This window comes from Bos javanicus, chromosome 21, assembly GCF_032452875.1.
Source record: "Bos javanicus breed banteng chromosome 21, ARS-OSU_banteng_1.0, whole genome shotgun sequence".
In the NCBI taxonomy this organism is placed as follows: domain Eukaryota; kingdom Metazoa; phylum Chordata; class Mammalia; order Artiodactyla; family Bovidae; genus Bos; species Bos javanicus.
Genome location: NC_083888.1, coordinates 29,749,998 through 29,771,533, shown reverse-complemented (window position 1 = coordinate 29,771,533; position 21,536 = coordinate 29,749,998). Strand labels below are relative to the sequence as shown.

General features: G+C 44.2%; 1 protein-coding gene across 2 annotated transcripts in view; it reads right to left on the bottom strand.

Annotated features, from left to right (window-relative positions):
- Positions 1–21,536, bottom strand: part of OTUD7A (OTU deubiquitinase 7A) — a 397,895-nt gene that overhangs the window by 42,573 nt on the left and 333,786 nt on the right. For both annotated transcript variants that reach the window (XM_061394664.1, XM_061394665.1), the window contains 3 exons: positions 12,601–12,702; positions 8,868–8,995; positions 8,023–8,135 (listed from right to left, as the gene is read on the bottom strand). In XM_061394664.1, the coding sequence (XP_061250648.1) occupies positions 8,023–8,135; positions 8,868–8,995; positions 12,601–12,702 (343 nt within the window). The remainder of the gene's footprint in view (positions 1–8,022; positions 8,136–8,867; positions 8,996–12,600; positions 12,703–21,536) is intronic.

Genomic DNA, 21,536 nt, shown 5'->3' with positions numbered 1-21,536 from the left:
TAAAATGCACAGGGAATATTCACAAAGACAGACAATACACTCACTCCTTCACAAAACTGAAGGCATTTTAAATGATTAAATCATACCAATTATGTTCTTAGATCATAAGGCAATTAAACCAGAATTAGTAAAGAAAGACAACAAAACCATCTTACACAATAGACTTTTAAATAATTCAGTAGTCAAAGAGAAAATCTCAAGGGGAGTTAGAAAATATTTTAAACAATGAAAATAAAAATGCAACATATCACAATTTGTTATACGCAGCTAAGCAGCTCTTAAGAGGGAAATTTATAGTCCCCAAATACATATATTACAAAAAAAAAATCTCAGATCAATAATCTAAGCTTTCACCTGAATAAAGTAGAAAAATCAGTGCAAAATATACCTAAAGCAAACAGAATGAGCAGAAACTCTAAAGGTAAGAACAGAAATCAATAAAATTTAAATCTAAAAACCAACAGGGACAACCAATTAAGCCAAAATTGGTTCTTTTAAATGATCAATAAAATTGTCAGAACTTTAACAATGCAGATCAAAAAAATAAAAAAGAGAGAGAGAGAGAAAGAAGAAAAGACACTAACTGCTGAATCTGAAAAGAAAGGGCATATCACCGAAGTCCCCCTGAGGTATTAAGTTACAAGAGAAAATCATAAACAATACTATGCACATAAATTCAACAACTTTGATGAAATGGAACAATTTCTCAAGCTACCCAAAACTACTTATTTCTATTTTCTATAACTGTTAAAGAAGCTGAATTTATAGTTAATACACTTCTGAAAAGGCAATATCTGATTGCAGATGAATTCAAAGATTTTGTGAATCTACCAAACATTTAAAGAAAAAACATCACCAATTATAGACAATTTACTGGGAAAAATAGAGGGGTGTGCGTGTGTGTGTGCAACACATGCATGCTCAGTCATGTCCGACTCCTTGCAATCCCATGGACTACAGCCCACCAGGCTCCTCTGCCCATAGAACTTTCCCGACAAGAATACTGGAATGGGGTGCCATTCCTTTCTCCTGGGGATCTCTCCAACCCAGGGACTGAACCTGCATCTCTTAGGTCTCCTCCATTGGCAGGTGGATTCCTTTACCACTAGAGCCACTGGGAAGCCCAGAAGGAGAGAGAATTGTCTCCAACTTGTTTATGAGACAAGCATTACACTGGCACCAAAAGTAGACAAAGACAGTAGTGCATAAACAGAAAACTATGTTCAATAACCTCCATGGCAATAGATACAAAAATTCTCAACATAATATGCCAAATTGAAATAACAAAAGAAAAACTTTTAACACACCAAGAGAAAGTGGAATTAAACCCTGGAATGCAATGATTCCCTGCAATGAAATCCCTGGTTCAATATTCAAATATCATCCAACGTAACCTACCATATTAATGTCTAAAGAAGAAAAAAATCCACATGATCATATTAACTGATGTAGAAATGTATTTGATAAAATTCAGCATTCATTAATGATAGAAATTCTCAACAAAAAAAATACAAGGAAACTTCCTCAATCTGATAAAAAATACCTACTAAAAATCTATAACAAATATCTTATTGATGAAAGATTTCTGACTAAGAGTGATAATCAGGGAAGAGTTTCCTCTCTCATCATGTCTGCTCAACATCATACTAGAAATTCTAGTTAGTGCAATAAGAAAAAGAAATAAAAGGCATAGAGATTAGAAAGAAAGAAATAAACCTACCCCTACTCACTGATTATATGAGTATCTGTGTAGAAAATCCCAAGGAATCTAAACCTCTTAGCACTGATATATGAGTTTAGTAACATCACAGAATACAAAGTCACAAACATCAGTAACTAGCAATAACTAGCAATGAACAATTGCAGATCCAAATGAAAACACATATACATGTGCGTGTATGTGAGCACGCGTGCACACACACACACACACACAATCATTTACAATAGCTTCAAATGAAATATTCAGGTATATATCAGATGGTGATTACAACCATGAAATTAAAAGACGCTTACTCCTTGGAAGGAAAGTTATGACCAACCTAGATAGCATGTTCAAAAGCAGAGACATTACTTTGCCAACAAAGGTCCGTCTAGTCAAGGCTATGGTTTTTCCAGTGGTCATGTATGGATGTGAGAGTTGGACTGTGAAGAAGGCTGAGCGCCAAAGAATTGATGCTTTTGAACTGTGGTGTTGGAGAAGACTCTTGAGAGTCCCTTGGACTGCAAGGAGATCCAACCAGTCCATTCTAAAGGAGATCAGTCCTGGATGTTCACTGGAAGGACTGATGCTAAAGCTGAAACTCCAATACTTTGGCCACCTGGTGTGGACTCATTGGAAAAGACCCTGATGCAGGAGATGGCTGGATGGCATCACCGACTTGATGGACATGAGTTTGAGTGAACTCCAGGAGTTGGTGATGGACAGGGAGGCCTGGGGTGCTGCAATTCATGGGGTCGCAAAGAGTCGGACACGACTGAGCGACTGAACTGAACTGAAACATGTATAGAACTTTTATGCAGAAAATTATAAAATGCTAATAAAACAAATCAAAGAAGATTTAAGTATATGAAGAAGCATACTGTGTCTACCTAATACATGGAAAAAGATGTGTAAGTACACTCAACATTTTAAAGACTTCAATCCTCCAATTCATGTATAGACTTCATGTAATACCAATAAAAATCCTGGCAGAATATTTTTCAGATATAGATAAACTGATTCTATAAATATGTATGGGAAAGCAAAAAAAAAAAAAAAAAAGGACCAGAAATATTGAAAAAGGAGAATAAAGTTAGAGGAGTGATGTTACCTAATTTTAAGACTTATTATAAAAGTGACACTGTCAAAAGGACAGGTGCATATTTCAATGGAACATAATACGGAATCTCCCACCCAGCGTAAATCTCCCAAACCCACATAAATATTGCCTATAGGTATTGGAAAAACATAAAAGCAATTCAATGATGAAAGAATAGTCTTTTCAAGAAATGATATTGGAAAGTCAGACATTCATTCTAAATAAATGAAACCCTGATCTGTTCTCCATCATTATAGTTTTGCCTTTTGGATAATGTCATATAAATGAAACCATACATACAATACATAACTTTTTGAGACCTGATCCTTTCATGCAAGTCATTGCATATATCAGTAGTTTGTTTTTAATTCCTGAATAGTATTTCATAATATTGATGTACTCCAGTTTTTTTTTTTATCAAAGGACATTTGAGTTGTTTCCAGTTTTGGGCAATTATGAATGGAACTTCTATAAACATTTTACATAGAACTTTGTGTGAACACACATTTTCATTTCTTTGGGGAAGATTTTCTCAATCTTGACACTACTGAAATTTTGGACTAGCTATTTCTTTGTTTGGGGGGCTGTCCTGTGCACTTTAGAAGGCTTAGCAGCATCCCTGGCTTCTACCCATTAGATTCTAGCAGTATTCAGACTACATTCCAGTTGTGACAATCAAAATATCCCTGCTGCTGCTGCTGCTAAGTCGCTTCAGTCGTGTCCGACTCTGTGCGACCCCATGGACTGCAGCCTACCAGGCTCCTCCGTCCATGGGATTTTCCAGGCAAGAGTACTGGAGTGGGGTGCCATTGCCTTCTCCCTAAATCTAGCCAAATGTCCCCTGGGGGCAAAATCATTCCTGGTTGAGAACCAGTGCTCTAGGCTAAATACTTAGGAGTAGGACTGCTGGGTCATATGGCAAATGTGTTTTTAAATTTACAAGAATCTGTCAAACTGTATTCCAGAGTGGTTGTGTCATTTTTATATCACCAACAATGTGATGTAAAATTTGCTTTGCACTCTCACCAGCACCTGGTATTGCCAGTATATTTTTTTTCTGACTTTCTTATAGGTATGTAGTGGTTTTAATTTTCATTTCCCTAATGGGGTTTACATGGTATTCTTCAAACTGAGAGGGTCCTGATTTATTCCCTGCCTCCAAAGAGTATAGTGGTTGTTGAAAATTGCTTGAAATTTTTAAGTAATTCCTCTCATTAATTTATCATAGAACTAATGCTTACAAAGGTTTTCAGTATTTGGTAGAGGAGGAAAAGGGAGACCCAGAGAGACTGAGTTGGAAAATACCTTTCTGTACCTCACACAGAAAGACACCTGATGGCAAAGGTTTATTAGCCTGTTGTTAATGAAGGCTGAGATCTGAAATGATACTCCCTTGAAACACATCCTGGCATTAGACTACAAAACAAAGAGGCCCCATTCTATCACCCACAGAAAAGAGCAAGAACTCAATTCTCTATAAGAACAGAAAGAGGCTTCTGAGCTAAGGGGTAAGAGGAAAAACAGGGACCAGGAGACCTGGGAGGCATGACACCTGAATTTGAACTACAGCTCTTCCACTCAGCAGACTACCCTGGGCAAATAGTTTTTATCCTGATCCAAATTTCCTCATACTTTAAATAAGAATTATAACCTTTATCTCATAGGGTTACAGTGATGACAGAATGAGATAGTGTGTTTGGAAATGCACAGCATGCCTCAGGCAATTAATACATGTTGAGTTAACGAATAAATCTTTTTCAGAGTCTGTAAAGGTGGAGTAAGAAGTTGGTTGAACATATTTAGTCTTTGGATTTCATATAATTGTTTCACTTCAAATTAGCCAACTTTGACTGAGTGCCAGGAAGTTGATAGCTTTCTGTCTGATTTAACATCTTTCATGACATCATTCATATCATGAATTTAAAGAGAATTTATACCCAAACTATCCATCAAGGGTGAGACAGAATAAAGAGAAATTCAGATATGCAAGGACTCAAAAAATTCTATCTTTCTTAAGAAGCTATAAAACTTGTCATAGCGTCTTCCATGGTAAACTGCAGGGTCCTGGACTCAGACAGGTCTCAGTCTGCATTCTAGCTCCACCAGTTACAAACCAGAGGTAAGTCAACTAATCTCTCAGAACATTAGTTTCCCAACATGTAACAGTGGCACTTAGGTAGTATGTAAGGCAGATAGGTGCCCAGCAGAGATTCATGGCTTTCTTTCTTCAATCCTCACTGCCCAGAACAATAAGCTATTTTTATGTTCCATTCCTACAGGTCTAGGGTCTGGAGGTCAAGGTTCAGAGTATATATAAACTCATGGGACATATAAACTCATGGAAGGGATTTGCTCTACAGTCAGAGACTCCGGAAAGCCCCTAAGGCTCCACCGTTTTCAAGACTCACAGGAATGAATTTCTAAAGGTGGAATATCAGACACTCAGATGAGCCAGTGTGAGTGTCATAACCACTACACTATGGACAGGGAGATGAATCATGGAAAGTCAGGGAAACCATACATTTCAGGTATTTGGGATAGGCCTTACAACATACCATATAGGTAGCAGGCATGCCAACTCACAGGCTGAATGTGACAATGTCTTAATAAACATTATGTTTCTAGTCATAAAAGCTTCTTTCCACTTTCAAACCCATGATTTCACTGCCCAGTGCCAACAGAATCAGAGAATGTGGCCGACTGCTTTGATGGTCACAGAGCCTTCTTGCTGTGTATTTGTTCCTTTGCAATGTGAGAGTTGGACTATAAAGAAAGCTGAGCACCGAAGAATTGATGCTTTTGAACTGTGGTGTTGGAGAAGACTCTTGAGAGTCCCTTGGACTGCAAGGAGATCCAACCAGTCCATCCTAAAGGAGACCAGTCCTGGGTGTTCATTGGAAGGACTGATGCTGAGGCTGAATCTCCAATACTTGGCCACCTCATGCAAAGAGCTGACTCATTGGAAAAGACTCTGATGCTGGGAGGGATTGGGGGCAGGAGGAGAAGGGGACGACAGAGGATGAGATGGCTGGATGGCATCACCGACTCCATGCACATGGGTTTGGGTGGACTCTGGGAGTTGGTAATGGACAGGGAGGCCTGGCGTGCTGCAGTTCATGGGGTCACAAAGAGTTGGACATGACTGAGCGACTGAACTGAATGGGACTTTGCCCCTCCTTTTATTAAGGATGGAGTCTATCTGCCCAGAGGCTGGCTCAGCCATGGGACTTGCTTTGGCCAATGTTTCCACGGGACATTAGTAAACTTGATGCAAGTAGAGGCTTGAGCTGAACCTCTACAGTGTAGGCTGCCCCCTCTTATTGCCCTGATCCATACTGTAAGGGTCCTGAGCCTTCTCAAGGATGAAATCTAGATGGAGGCTCAGCAAGAGCCAGAGTTGTGAATCAGGCCATCTTGGATGGTCCTGCACCACCCAGACTAACTGCCAGATGCTGCAGCCCCAGGAGAGGCTCCAGAAAATTCCAGAGCAGAATGCTGACTCCAGAACAGGAAAAAATCCAGTGTCTCTGTGTTAAGCCCCCCAGTTTTGGTGTGGTTTACTCTACCACCATGGAAAACCGATATAGCCCAGCAGGGCCCTTACTACCAAATGCATTTTACATCTGAACAACAAAGAGGGTCCAGGAGCTTGGGAGATATGCCCAAGATCATGCACCCAGTCTGGGACTCTTAATCCATGACATCTGAGTCTGGGCGTCTGGTTGGGGTCCACCAGGAAGACCCCTTTCTTAGTTCTCAGTTGCCATTAAACCAGATGAAGCACCCAGAGGTCGTCACTAACTGCTTTCATAGATTTTACCAGTTGTATAACAAGTAATGGATTCCTCCCATTGCACACACACCCTCTTCCCCCAGAGTGTCCATAGTCGGGGTTGGGGCTGCACGTGCCAGGTGGTGATGGGCAACTTTATTCCATCACTGGATTCCATGCAGACCCGCATGACTTGGGGTGGAGTTATTTTCCTCTCTCTCCCATGTCTTCTTTTCCTTCTGGGGACCAGCCCTCTTACCCATGGCCCCACTAGCAGCTCTGGTGATGGGCAAGCTGAGTTCACCTTCGCTGGAGGGGACTACAAACTCCAGCAGCAGCCTTTTGGAGGTAGCACTTCACAAGTCTCTGGAGGTGCAGTAAGTAGCACAGAATGTCTGATTTCTCTTGCTTTAGCCACAAGAAACAGACATGTTGTGATTTGCGAGTAGGAGCATGAGAAAGAATGAGTACTGTAGCTCTGAGTGCGCCTGCGCGGAAGCCCCCAGCCTCTGCCTGGCCTCGCTCTCACAGTTCTCACCGCATCTGCATCTACTGATACAGTTGCCATTCAGGCTTTCTCACGCATCTGAACTCGGCAGAGAGCTCATGATGGTCTTGCCTTCCTGGGGTCTGGGAGAGCGTCCTCCCTGTGGTCACCAGTTCTAAACAGCCTATCCATGATGGCTCTCTGGCTGGTGGTTCGCCCTGCCTGGACCCCAACCTGGTCTCCAGCCTTCTCTCTGAGTGAGTCGTGGACACGCCTCCCTGCCTCCAGGGTCTCCTGCTGGGGCTCCGCCAGTGAGCCTTGGGATTGGCTACTGCGAGTCTTGCGGGAAGAAGGCAGGAGGTTGGTCAAGTGCATCCCTGAGTCTGACCCTTGCTCCCTTCCGACCTCTTCAGATGTTTAACCTGGTTCTTTCTGGGAAAAACTGCCGGGCCAGTGTCCATGCTGGGAGCAGCAGTGCAGGGTCTGTTCCCATCTGTCCTGGGGCCGGAGGGCCAGGGTCTGGGCAGGAGTGGGGCTGTACACGTCACTCACCATGGGGCCAGGCTCCAGCATGACGCTTACCTGCTCTGGAACCCTGCTGGCCCAAGTTTCATGGAGGTTATTTTAAAAGACCACCACCGTTGCCTGGTGGCCCAGTGGTTAGGATTCCAGCAGCAGCCTGAAGCTTCAGAGCCTGGTGAGCGCGTGGGCAGCTTAGGCCCTCCCCAGGCTGGCTGGACAGTGAGTCCCCCATGCCTGAGCTCAGGAGATGCACACGGTGACTGTGTACACTTTCTTCCAAACATCCGGCAGGGTCCTGTCATCCCCTACCACCTGCCCTGCGTCCTTGGTAGAATCTAAGATCTGAAGGCAGGAGTCTTCCTTGTGTCGTCCCCAGCTTGGGGGTCCCACATCCCCCCCATCACCTCCCATGCCGTCATGGGGAGGGCTGGGGCAGCACTTACCCCCCGCCCGAGCCGCCGTTCTTGCTGAAGTGTGTGCGTGGCTCGCTGGAGGCCAGCTTCAGCAGCTCCGTCCATTCCCGCTCCCACTCCTCCTCCGTGTACACCAGCCCTGACTGGCACGAAGCGGGGCGGGGTTAGGAGGTGGCGTCCACCTCTTCAGCCCTGCACCCACATCAGTCTGGCTGAGAGCCCGACTTCCCGGCTTGGTCAGCCTGGGGTGAGCACTGTTAGTGGCCAAGGACTGTCAGCATTTGCTCTGGACAGAATTTGTTCAGAACCCCCAACCTCCAACCTCTATGCTGTCAGAAGTGCATTCAGCAACAGTGGTCATTCTCAGGGGTTAGAGCGACCGAATGGAACCTGCACACGTACTGGGCTGGGTGCTGACCACTGACATGTGTGCAGGGACCTGGGCAGACCCATCTCTAAGGGCTTCCATGCCAGCAAAGGGCCAGTGCTCACTAAGGTTCTGGGATAAACATTCTCTTTGGACTGAGCACACACCCTGGGGCTGGGGCCACGCCAGGGCCAATCAGCGGCTGCACCAGCAGCGACCTCACAGGTGACCATCTAACTCACCATTCAGGTTGGGTCAGCCTTGTGAGTGAGGGTAGGTGGTTTTCATAATTATACCAGGACAGGAGAGGGGAGAGGATGTCTGGTCACTGTGGCCAGGGGCTGACTGTTGGAATGGGTTCCTCTTTAGTGGGTTTGAGTAGGGGATGGAGCCATTGCTGCCGCATCTCATAAGACAGACTTGATATTGGGGCCCCAAATAGGACCCCATCTTGGCCTTGGCTGCACTCTGGCACCGTCCTGGCTCTGCCATGCTGACAGGTACCCACCTCCTTGTTCTGCTGTGTCTGCTGCCACCTCCACCTTCGCTTCAGGGCCTCCCTCTCGGCCCCTGTCCTCATCATGGTGTAGAGAGCTTTCCGCAAAACCAGGTCCCGGTCATGAAAGCCCCACATTCCTGCAGCCAGGAGGTCCGTGAGGAGTAGAGGAGAGAGGAAAGATGTGAAAGTAAAGTGAACGTGTTAGTCGCTCAGTCGTGTCCGACTCTGCGACGCCATGGACTGTAACCCGCCAGGTTCCTCTGTCCATGGAATTCTCCAGGTAAGAAAACTGGAGTGCATAGCCATTCCCTTCTCCAGGGGATCTTCCTGACCCCAGGACCGAACTCAGGTCCCCTGCTCTGCAGGTAGATTCTTTATCTTCTGAGCCACAAGAAAATATGTGAGGAAGGGGCAAAACAGAAGAGTTGAGACCACCACCACCTACCAGTCCTGGCCCCCACAACTTTGTCAACAGATAATGCAGTAGCGAGATATTCAGTTCTCTCGATTAGCAAGCAGCTCCCCTCTGCCCTCCCTCCTGATGTTTCCTGCAGATGCAGGCACGGAATGAAGGAGCACAGCCCCTTCTTAAAGGAACAGCCATTTCACTAAGTCTTGGGGGCCCTTCGCAGGCTGCCCTCAACCTCTCAAGGTTTGTTCTGAGGGATGTAATGTTTGTGGTTCTGACCTTGTGTTGGAGTGGGAGAGAGCCTGTGGGGACGGTGGATCATGTGTCCTCATGCAGGGCCCCAAGGCAGGATGGCAGTCAGACCCCAGTTTCATCGAGGGTCTGCTGCATCCAGTATCTGTAGCCCTGAGGCATCTCTGCACACATCTGGGCGCTGGGAGAGCACCTGCTTCTGAGGGAAGTGCCCCACCTGGCCCAGGGGTCATAAGAACAACCCAGCATCTCTGAGTACATCCTTGGGGAAGCTCAGAAGTGGTTAAGAAACCCAATCAATGGAAGAAGCACCAAGAGAGATGCAGCTCTGGCTACAGGGAGAGACTAGGGAAATTTATTCATTCATTTGTTCATTTGTTTAACTGAATACTATTAATTCCACTTAATTCCATACTTATTTTACAGTAAGGGTGAGGCACCATTCTAAGTGATGGGAATACCCACAGCAGCAACTAGGGCAGACTAAATTCCTAAAATCTCATGGAGTCCACACTGAGGGGAAGGGAGGGGAGGCAGCCATAGAATTAACATGTAACACACTATGTTGCAGGCAGTGGCAATGTAAGGGGAGACAAAGCAGGCTAAGAGGACAGAGTGCTGGGTGGTTTGGTCACAGTGTGAGTGGAGACATTGGGACAAAGACATGAGTGGTTAGGGACAGGGTTGAGTCACCATCCCAGGTGGAGGAAAAGGTCAGGGCCAACCCCGAGGGGCCCCATGTGGTGTACTAGGGAGGGGAAGGTGTCTGCAGTTGGGATGGAAGGGGCGAGGTGGAGAGTGGAAAGGTGGGCTTTGAAGTGAGCTGGGACCCTCTGGAGAGCTTTCGGAGAGCAGTGACCCACACTGACTGATGATCAAAGGCTCAGTCTGGCTGCGCATCCTTTTGTGCAAAGATGTGATAACAGGGGCCTGCCGTGGGCTTTCCGGTCATCTTTTTCTGCAGTCTTTTTCTACAGACAGAGGAAGATGGCCATCAATGCTCCTTTTATGAACTGGCCGAGCTGAGCTTTCTCATCCCTCCGACCTGCCTGCAGCCTCCTCCCAGGCAGGGCAAGTCCTGGGTCCAGTCTACTAGTCATGGCTCCTTGTCTGGGTCTCTTGTGCAGAGAATCTCCTTGTCCCACACGTTTGCCCACAAGCCTGACCCCAGGATTACTGTCATTTCTATGCGTGCCCCACACCCTAGGTCAATGGCAGGGCTGGTCAGCAGGTCCAGTAAGCACTGCTGGTGAGTGTAGAGTGGCCACTTTGAGCAGACTTGCTTGTACATAGTTTAGCAATTTGAGTACCAAGGGGAAACAAAGTACTGGGAGGAAAGAATCAACCGGCCGTGAGTCCCAGGTTCAGTCTCGGCCCAGCCTCTCACAGCAAGAGCAAGGGCCACCTGCAGGAGGCTTTCTCCTCCCAGGCAGAACTGGGGGGCCTGCTGTGCTACTGTGAGACACCTGCCATCAGTCAGGACCACGGTGGCATGTGACCACCTGGCTTGTGGCCTTGTCCACCTGTGGTCATGACGGGGGCAGTGCCTGTGTACACTGAGTGTTAGAAGGACAAAGGCATTCCTGTGCCTGAGACTTTGCAAAGAGGAGAGATGTCTTCTTTTGTAATTTTTCTCTAGGTTTGATACAGAATAAGGTGAAATAAGTTCCATAAGAGAGGGATACTGAATATTTTATGATGGAATAAGACACAACTTGCAAAACATGTTTTTGAAGAATAACGTGAAAAATTCAATTTACAATTTTAAGGGGAAAATATTGGATTCCAAACCGTGAACACTGTGAGATCCTAATTTCACTGGAAGTATATATAAACGTGTGGAAGACAATATACCAAAATATTAAAAGCAGACATCGCCAGGCAGTGGAATTGCTGATTGTTATATCACTACGCTGAACGGGGAGCCAACAGACAGGAATGAGTTAATACTGAGACAGAAGGGGGCAGTGGGTGGGGCCCTTGTTTTCCCTGTCACCCTTGGTCAAGCCTAAGGAGCGTGGAATGTCTCCTTTGCACTTGGGCTCCATCCTCCTCTGGGTATCTCGGGGCCCGTCCCAGACGCCCTGCATTTCCCTCGAACACTTTTCGGGCTCAGCTCAGTCCACCTCTTATAGAACAGACCTCTCACTACAGGTCTGAAGTGAGGTCTGGGGCATCCTTGCTCTGGGTCACAGCACTGAATTCAGGTCATGTTTACCTGGGGAGGTGAGTTTGACCAACAAGGACCATATTCTTGTTGGAGGGGCCCATCCCTGGAGAGGGTCCTCAGACTGCAGGAGTAATAAGGTACCACCAGCTATGATGCTGGGGTCCTTGGCACAAATCCAGTCCTGCATGTGTATGTAAGCCTGGGTCCAGAGGGGTTACATGATCTTCCAGAAAGTGTACTGTGACCTTCTGCCATCCAAACATTGCCACCCGCACCTGTGCATTTGCTGGTGTCTCTTTTTGCAACCAGGAAGCTCACATCTCTTGGAAGAGTTTGCTGACCTCTCTGCAGGATATTCTGAGTGTGCTGATCTCTGTGTTACTTACCCATGTCTGTCTTTTTGTCAGTCTAAGTGCATCAGCTGCAGTCAGTGTGGTGGCTCCAGATCTACCCAGCCTCACGCACTGCCCCACAGACTTTCTGCTCAAGCTCAACAGGGCTCAGCCCTGATCCCAAACACCCTGTTATTTCCTGACTTTCCACTTTATCCGTGTGCTCTCCCTGCCTGGAGGGTCCTATTTATATTCTTTCAAGTTCTTCAAGCCTCAGGAAAATCTCAGCTCCTCCAGGAAGTCCTCTTGATTGCTCTAGACCCCGATGTCTACTGCCCATCCCTGCAGGTCTGCTCAGGCCTCCTTCTATCAGGACAGATCTTTTCTCATGCGCGCTCTATGCCCCCACCAAGCCTGCCAGCTGTTTGACAAGAAGGCTGGGGGTTGTTGGCTCCATCCCTTGGGGATCTATTTAGTTGACAGTGATGCACGTCACTCTACTTAGTATAAGATTGTCCTCTAATGATACACAGAGAAGGCCTGGGCACTGCCACCCTCTGTCTACACTGCAGGGCTTACCCAGTGAGGCCGCATGTAAAAGGCAGTTCCCGTCCCCTGTCGTGGCCAAAGGAAGAAGCCGTTTACAGCTCGTGCACACGGTGGACCACCAATTCAGGCGACCTGGAACAGAAGCTCATGTTTAGAATCCCAGGACAAACACGGATGTTTGCTAAGTAAGCTTCAATATCAGTGGGTGATTTTCTAGAGGATTCTAGAGAACTTCAGTGGTAAGGTGGAGGGTTATGGCTGCGTGTGCTCAGCTGGTCAGTCGTGTTCAATTTTGCAACCCCATGAACTGTAGCCTGTTGGCTTCTCTGTCCATGGGATTTTCCAGGAAAGAATACTGGAGTGGGTTTCCATTTCCTCCTTCAGATGATCTTCCTGACCCAGGGACTGAACCCGAGTCTACTGTGGCTCTTGCACTGGCAGGTGGATTCTTCACCACTGAGCCACCAGCGTGATGGCTACTTATGCTCAGACAAAACAGAGATATTTTTTCTTTTAAGATAAAAAATAGCCAAATCCTTCCATCAGTTAACAAGAAACTCAAGATTAAAGCCTTCTCTTCTTGAATCTGGGAACATATTTTACACAAAATTTTTGTGTAATTTCCTTGAACACAATTTCTCTTCCCAAGTTATTTAAAAAATCATTATTTGTTGATGTATACATACCTTTGAGAGTATGGTTAAATTTAATTTTTTAAAATTGATGTATAGTTGATGTACAATGCTCCCAGTATACAGCAAGGTGGTTCAGTTATACATACATACATATACCTATTGTTTTTCAGATTATTTTCCATCATAGGTTATTACCTATTCAAAGATATTGAATGTATTTTCCTGTGTTATACAGTGGGTCTTTATTGTTTATCTATTTTACACATAGTAATGTGTATTTGTTAATCCCAAACTCCTAATTTATCCCCCTTCTTTCCCCTTTGATAACTATAAATTTGTCTTTTCTGTGTCTGTAGGCCTATTTCTGTTTTGTAAATAAGTTCTTTGTATCTTTTTTTTTTTTGGAGAAGGAAATGGAAACCCACTCCAGCACTCTTGCCTGGAAAATCTCATGGACAGAGTTGCCTGGTAGGCCACAGTCCATGGGGTCGCAAAGAGTCGGACACGACTGAGTGACTTCACTCACTCACTATCATTTTTTTTAGATTCCACATATTAGTGATATCATGTGATATTTGTCTTTTTCTCTCTGACTACATTTAATTTTATACATCAAACCTCTGTAGGTATTTTGGTAGAGTCATATTAAATTTCATTAACACATCTTGAGACTTTTGCTTCCAGGAAAACAGAGTAGACATCTTCTCCCCCTACTGTTTCTACTAAGTACAACTAAAACCCTTGGACATTATGTATAAAACAGCATGGGCAGACTGAAAGGCGGATAGAAGGCAGACTGGTTAAGAAACTCAAGACCTGAGCTCAGCCTGGTGGTAAGTGCCCTGGGTTCCTTTTTGGCTCACAAACCCCAGATTAGATGCTAGAGAAGGTGACAGTCTGGAACTAATGGAAATCATTAAAAAAAAAAAAAAATGATGCTCTCTCTAGACAGAATACCAGGAGACGGTTAGTTGAGCCTGACAGCCACAGATTAGAAATAGCCACTGTATTCCAGCTATATCTGTAGAACGAACTGTAGCCCTCCTACCAACTAGCAGGGTGGGGAGCAGAGACTTCATCCTTGCCAGGCTGCAATGAGTCACTCTCCACCCCTCCCCCACTGCCAGGTGGTGCAGAGTCAGGACTTCAACCCTGCTGGAAGGTAATGAGGAGTCCACCCCCACCCCAACTGAGAACACACAGGGAGCCTGGCCTTTCACCCCCATCAGAGGGTGATGAGGTCCCCCACCACCATCCAGCAGTACCAAGAAGTTCACCCCACATTAGGTGTCAGCAGAGGCAGCTTGGAAAACCTGTACATGCAACACAAATATCGCATATTAATGCGTACATATGAACTCTAGAAAAGTGGGACTGACGAGCACTACCATGTGTAAAATAGATAGCCAGTGGGAAGCTACTATATAACACAGGGAGCCCAGCCTGATGCTCTGTGACAACATAGAGGCGTAAGATGAGGGTGTGGGTGGTAAGCTTCAGAGGGAAGGGATACATATATATATGGCTGACTTGTATTGCTCTGTAGCAGAAGCCAGCGCAAGACTGTAAAGCGGTCATACCCAATTAAATAAAAACCTGTACGTCCACTCCTGTCTGGTGATTATCAATCAGTGGAGCACGGTACCTAATGGAGTGCTGTCAGAGAAAGTCTGCTGAAACATAAGCTTTAAATAAGATTCAGAGTCTTATAACAATACCCCAACCAGGAAGACCTCAAATGGAAAGAGGAAAGACAAGTAACCAACACCAACACACATGATACAGATGTTACAATTATCTGAGAGATTTTAAAGCAGGCATCATGAAAATGCTTCAACAATTATAAACAGGCTTGAAACAAATGGAAAAAAATAGAAAAATGTCAGTCAAAAAAAATAAGGCTCAACAACAATAAAAGATACAAAGAAAAACCAAATGAGGATTTTTGAACAAAAATAATGCAACAACTGATGAAAAACCTCAATGGATGTGTTTAACAGCAGAATGAAGAGAATAAAGAATCTGTGAATGACCAGGCATAACAGAGAAATAAAGAATCTGAATAATAGACAGAAAATAAACTAAAAAAGATCATGTGATCAGAGTCCCATAGGAGAGAAGAAATAGGGTAAAGCTGAAAAAAGTATCCAAAGAAATAACTACTGAAAACTTCCCAAATTTTGTAAAACAAACAAGCAAAAAACAAACAAAACCTATAAATGTATGAATTCAAGAAGCAAGGAAACATGTATCTTCAGTACTTGTATGCTAAAAACTAGAAAATGCTGATAAAAGAAATCAAGGAAGATCTAAGTAATTGGAAAGAAAAGTGAAAGTGAAGTCGCTCAGTTGTGTCCAACTCTTTGTGATCCCGTGGACTGTAGCCTACCAGGCTCCTCCATCCATGGGATTCTCCAGGCAAGAATACTGGTGTGGGTTGCCATTTCCTTCTCCAGGGAATCTTCCCAACCCAGGGATCAAACCCATGTCTCCTGCATTGCAGGCAGACACTTTAACCTCTGAGCCACCAGGGAAGCCCAAACAATGGGAGATACATACTATATTCACAATTGGAAGACTCTCAACACAGTAAAGATGTGAATTCTCTCTAAATTGATGCATAGATCAAATGTAATTTCACAATCTATGCAAGGTGTTTTGAAGAAAGGCAATTATTACCAACTTAGAATTCTATACCTCAGATAAATAGAAATAAACAATTTATCACCATCCGATCTACAGTAAGGAATACTAAAGACAGATCTCCAGAGAGAAGGAAAATGACTTTGATGGAAGGAGGGTATACAAAAAAAAAAAAAAGGGTACTGCATATATTGGTAAATATTGGCTGTTCAAAGCAATACTAGTAATGGCTTTTTTGGGTTAAATTATATGTAGAACTAAAAACACATGACAGCAGAAAGAGGTAAAAGTGCTAACAAGATAAATTCTAATAGCTCAAAAATGCATGTTGTAAACTATAGGGTAACCACACAAAGAATGATAAGAAATGTATAACTAACAAGATATTAGAGGGGAAAACAAAATGATAAATATTCTTAAATAATTCAAAATAGTATGAGAGAAAAAAAGAAATATGACAATAAAAAACACCATGATAACAGATTTAAACCAAAAGAGCATTTATATTAAAAGTGATTGGACTAAATATTCCAATTAAATTTGCTGTTGTTGCTGCTGTTTAGTCCCTAAGTTATGTCTGACTTTTTGAGACTCTATGGACTATAGCTCCTCCCTCCATGGGATTTCCCGGGCAAGAATACGGGACTGGCTTGCCATTTCCTTCTCCAGGGGACCTTCCCGACCCAGGGATCGAACCTGTGTCTCCTGCATTGGCAGATGGATTCTTTATCACTGAGCCACCAGGGAAGCCAGATTTCAATTAAAAGACACCATAAAAAAATGCACTATCAGCCTGCTTTCAAAACCAACTAAAGGATGTTTATAAAAGAAACTCTAAATATGATGATATAGAAATTTGACAGTAAGTAGGCTGAAAAAGATACATCATTCAAAAACAAGCAAAAGTAAAGCTGGTAAACTTTGATACTGGATGAAGTAAACATTATTAAGGCATAAGATAAAGAGGGATATTTCATTGTATGGTAAGGTCAGATAGTTATTAGGTCTGAATGATTTCAAATTCTTTGAAATTTATTGATACAATCTTTATGGCCCACCATGTGGTCAATTTGGAAGATTTCTTACTTGAAAAGAATATATATTTATTCTGCAATTGGTAGGTGCCATGTGGTATGTATATAAATTGGGTTAACTTCTTTATTTATCTTCATCTAATCCCTGCTGATTTTTTTGAATATTTATTGTATCATTTATCAAGAGAATTCTAGTAAAATTTCCTATTTTGATTTTAGATGTGTCTGTTTCTCTTTTGAGTCTGTCAAGTTTTGCTTTACATATATTTTAGGATAAATCTCAGGTGTATACCACATTTGTGTGTGTTAGTTTATCAACTGTGTCTGACTCTTTGCAACTACATGAATTGTAGCCCACTAGGCTCCTCTGTCCATGAAGTTCTCCAGGCAAGAATACTAGAGTGGGTAGCTATTCCCTTTTGCAGGGGATCTTCCTGATCCAGGGATCAAACCCTGGCCTCCTACATTGCAGGCAGATTCTTTACCATCCGAGCTACCAGGGAAGCCCATAACATATTTAGTAGTCATATTTTCAATTGACTTGTGTGTTGGGGGTTAGGGTTCTGAACAGTGAAACAAATCCACTATGTGCACAGTATCTCCCATCCCTGCTTCTGCATCACCTACGGGGGTTGAAGGGCAAGGGAAATTCACATAAACATGGAGTTCATGCTGCCTGATGTACTGTGAATGATAAAGTCTTCTGTCTCTGACCCAGAAATCTCATATCTTCTTCCAGCACTCATGAACCTATGTTGGGCTGACTAACCAGCTTGCAGAGTAGGATCTTCACAGTTCTGAACAGTTTTTAAAGATGGAGACAGGATTCCAACAGAGACTGGGCTTTCTCAAAGAGACAGGACATGGGGTCAGGAGGCTAGGTCAGGAGGTAGAAAAAGATAGTCCCAGGATTCTGTGGGGAACTCTCTTACCCAGGTGATGGGCAAAGGGCCAGTGAGTAAGGGCCCAACTATCTTATCTATTAACAGTTGTTTGGAGGTGAAGCAGTAAGAGTAGGGCTGAATGGGGCTGATGCTCACTCCCCTCCTGTCTGATTCCAAGGAGCCCCCAAATTGATATAGGGTTTCTGATGGACCAGATCATGGGAAATTCATTTGACTTAATTGTAAAAGAACTCAGATATGAAAGTAACCACACCTGGCTCTCTCCCTCTGCACCTGCTGGCCCCTCCCTACCTCTCTTCCCCAACATCAGCTGCTTTCATGAAAGGGTGGGCGGCTGCAACCGGTGAACTAAAGCGCGGCCGGGAGGACCTACCCCACGCCCGAGGGTAGGGGCGCCGGCCGGGAGGCGCAACCCCACGTCCAAGGAGCGGTGGCTGCGTGGGCGCAGGAGGGCCTAGAGGAGCTATCCCACGTTGAAGGTCAGGAAGGGCGGCAGTGAGGAGATACCCCTCCTCCAAGGTAAGGAGCAACGGCTGCGCTTTGCTGGAGCAGCCGTGAAGAGATACCCCACGCCCAAGGTAAGAGAAACCCAAGTAAGACGGTAGGTGTTGCAAGAGGGCATCAGAGGGCAGACACACTGAAACCATATGCATAGCAAACTAGTCAATCTAATCACACTAGGACCACAGCCTTGTCTAACTCAATGAAACTAAGCCATGCCCGTGGGGCAACCCAAGACGGGCGGGTCATGGTGGAGAGATCTGACAGAATGTGGTCCACTGGAGAAGGGAATGGCAAACCACTTCAGTATTCTGGCTTTGAGATCCCCATGAACAGTATGAAAAGGCAAAATGATAGGATACTGAAAGAGGAACTCCCCAGGTCAGTAGGTGCCCAGTATGCTACTAGAGATCAGTGGAGAAATAACTCTAGAAAGAATGAAGGGATGGAGCCAAAGCAAAAACAATACCCAGCTGTGGATGCGACTGGTGATAGAAGCAAGGTCCGATGCTGTAAAGAGCAATATTGCATAGGAACCTGGAATGTCAGGTCCATGAATCAAGGCAAATTGGAAATGGTCAAACAAGAGATGGCAAGAGTGAATGTTGACATTCTAGGAATCAGTGAACTGAAATGGACTGGAATGGGTGAATTTAACTCAGATGACCATTATATCTACTACTGCAGGCAGGAATCCCTCAGAAGAAATGGAGTAGCCATCATGGTCAACAAAAGAGTCTGAAATGCAGTACTTGGATGCAATCTCAAAAACGACAGAATGATCTCTGTTCATTTCCAAGGCAAACCATTCAATATCACAGTAATCCAAGTCTATGCCCCAACCAGTAACGCTGAAGAAGCTGAAGTTGAACGGTTCTATGAAGACCTACAAGACCTTTTAGAACTAACACCCAAAAAAGATGTCCTTTTCATTATAGGGGACTGGAATGCAAAAGTAGGAAGTCAAGAAATACCTGGAGTACCAGGCAAATTTGGTCTTGGAGTACGGAATGAAGCAGGGCAAAGGCTAATAGAGTTTTGCCAAGAAAATGCACTGGTCATAGCAAACACCCTCTTCCAACAACACAAGAGAAGACTCTACACATGGACATCACCAGATGGTCAACACCGAAATCAGATTGATTATATTCTTTGCAGCCAAAGATGGAGAAGCTCTATACAGTCAGCAAAAACAAGAACAGGAGCTGACTGTGGCTCAGATCATGAACTCATTATTACCAAATTTAGACTTAAATTGAAGAAAGTAGGGAAAACCACTAGACCATTCAGGTATGACCTAAATCAAATCCCTTATGATTATACAGTGGAAGTGAGAAATAGATTTAAGGACCTAGATCTGATAGATAGAGTGCCTGATGAACTATGGAATGAGGTTCGTGACACTGTACAGGAGACAGGGATCAAGACCATCCCCATGGAAAAGAAATGCAAAAAAGCAAAATGGCTGTCTGGGAAGGCCTTACAAATAGCTGTGAAAAGAAGAGAAGCGAAAAGCAAAGCAGAAAAGGAAAGATATAAGCATCTGAATGCAGAGTTCCAAAGAATAGCAAGAAGATATAAGAAAGCCTTCCTCAGCAATCAATGCAAAGAAATAGAGGAAAACAACAGAATGGGAAAGACTAGAGATCACTTCAAGAAAACTAGAGATACCAAGGGAACATTTTATGCAAAGATGGGCTCGATAAAGGACAGAAATTATACGGACCTAACAGAAGCAGAATATATCAAGAAGAGGTGGCAAGAATACACAGAAAAACTGTACAAAATAGATCTTCACAACCCAGATAATCACGATGGTGTGATCACTGACCTAGAGCCAGACATCCTGGAATGTGAAGTCAAGTGGGCCTTAGAAAGCATCACTACAAACTAAGCTAGTGGAGGTGATGGAATTCCAGTTGAACTATTTCAAATCCTGAAAGATGATGCTGTGAAAGTGCTACACTCAATATGCCAGCAAATTTGGAAAACTCAGCAGTGGCCACAGGACTGGAAAAGGTCAGTTTTCATTCCAATCCCAAAGAAAGGCAACACCAAAGAATGCTCAAACTACCGAACAATTGCACTCATCTCACATGCTAGTAAAGTAATGCTCAAAATTCTTCAAGCCAGGCTTCAGCAATATGTGAACCGTGAACTTCCTGATGTTTTCAAGCTGGTTTTAGAAAAGGCAGAGGAACCAGAGATCAAATTGCCAACATCTGCTGGATCATGGAAAAAGCAAGAGAGTTCCAGAAAAACATCTATTTCTGCTTTGTTGACTACGCCAAAGCCTTTGACTGTGTGGATCACAATAAACTGTGGGAAATTCTGAAAGAGATGGGAATACCAGACCACCTGACCTGCCTCTTGAGAAATCTGTATGCAGGTCAGGAAGCAACAGTTAGAACTGGACATGGAACAACAGACTGGTTCCAAATAGGAAAAGGAGTACGTCAAGGCTGTATATTGTCGCCCTGCTTATTTAACTTATATGCAGAGTACATCATGAGAAATGCTGGACTGGAAGAAACACAAGCTGGAATCAAGATTGCCAGGGAGAACTATCAATAACCTCAGATATGCAGATGACACCACCCTTATGGCAGAAAGTGAAGAGGAACTAAAAAGCCTCTTGATGAAAGTGAAAGAGGAGAGTGAAAAAGTTGGCTTAAAGCTCAACATTCAGAAAACGAAGATCATGGTATCTGGTCCCATCACTTCATGGGAAATAGATGGGGAAACAGTGAAAACAGTGTCAGACTTTATTTTTTGGGCTCCAAAATCACTGCAGATGGTGACTGCAGCCATGAAATTAAAAGATGCTTACTCCTTGGAAGGAAAGTTATGACCAACCTAGATAGCACATTGAAAAGCAGAGACATTATTTTGCCAACAAAGGTCCGTCTAGTCAAGGCTATGGTTTTTCCTGTGGTCATGTATGGATGTGAGAGTTGGACTGTGAAGAAGGCTGAGTGCCGAAGAATTGATGCTTTTGAACTGTGGTGTTGGAGAAGACTCTTGAGAGTCCCTTGGACTGCAAGGAGATCCAACCAGTCCATTCTGAAGGAGATGAGCCCTGGGATTTCTTTGGAAGGAATGATGCTAAAGCTGAAGCTCCAGTACTTTGGCCACCTCATGTGAAGAGCTGACTCATTGGAAAAGACTCTGATGCTGGGAGGGATTGGGGGCAGGAGGAGAAGGGGACGACAGAGGATAAGATGGCTGGATGGCATCACTGACTCAAT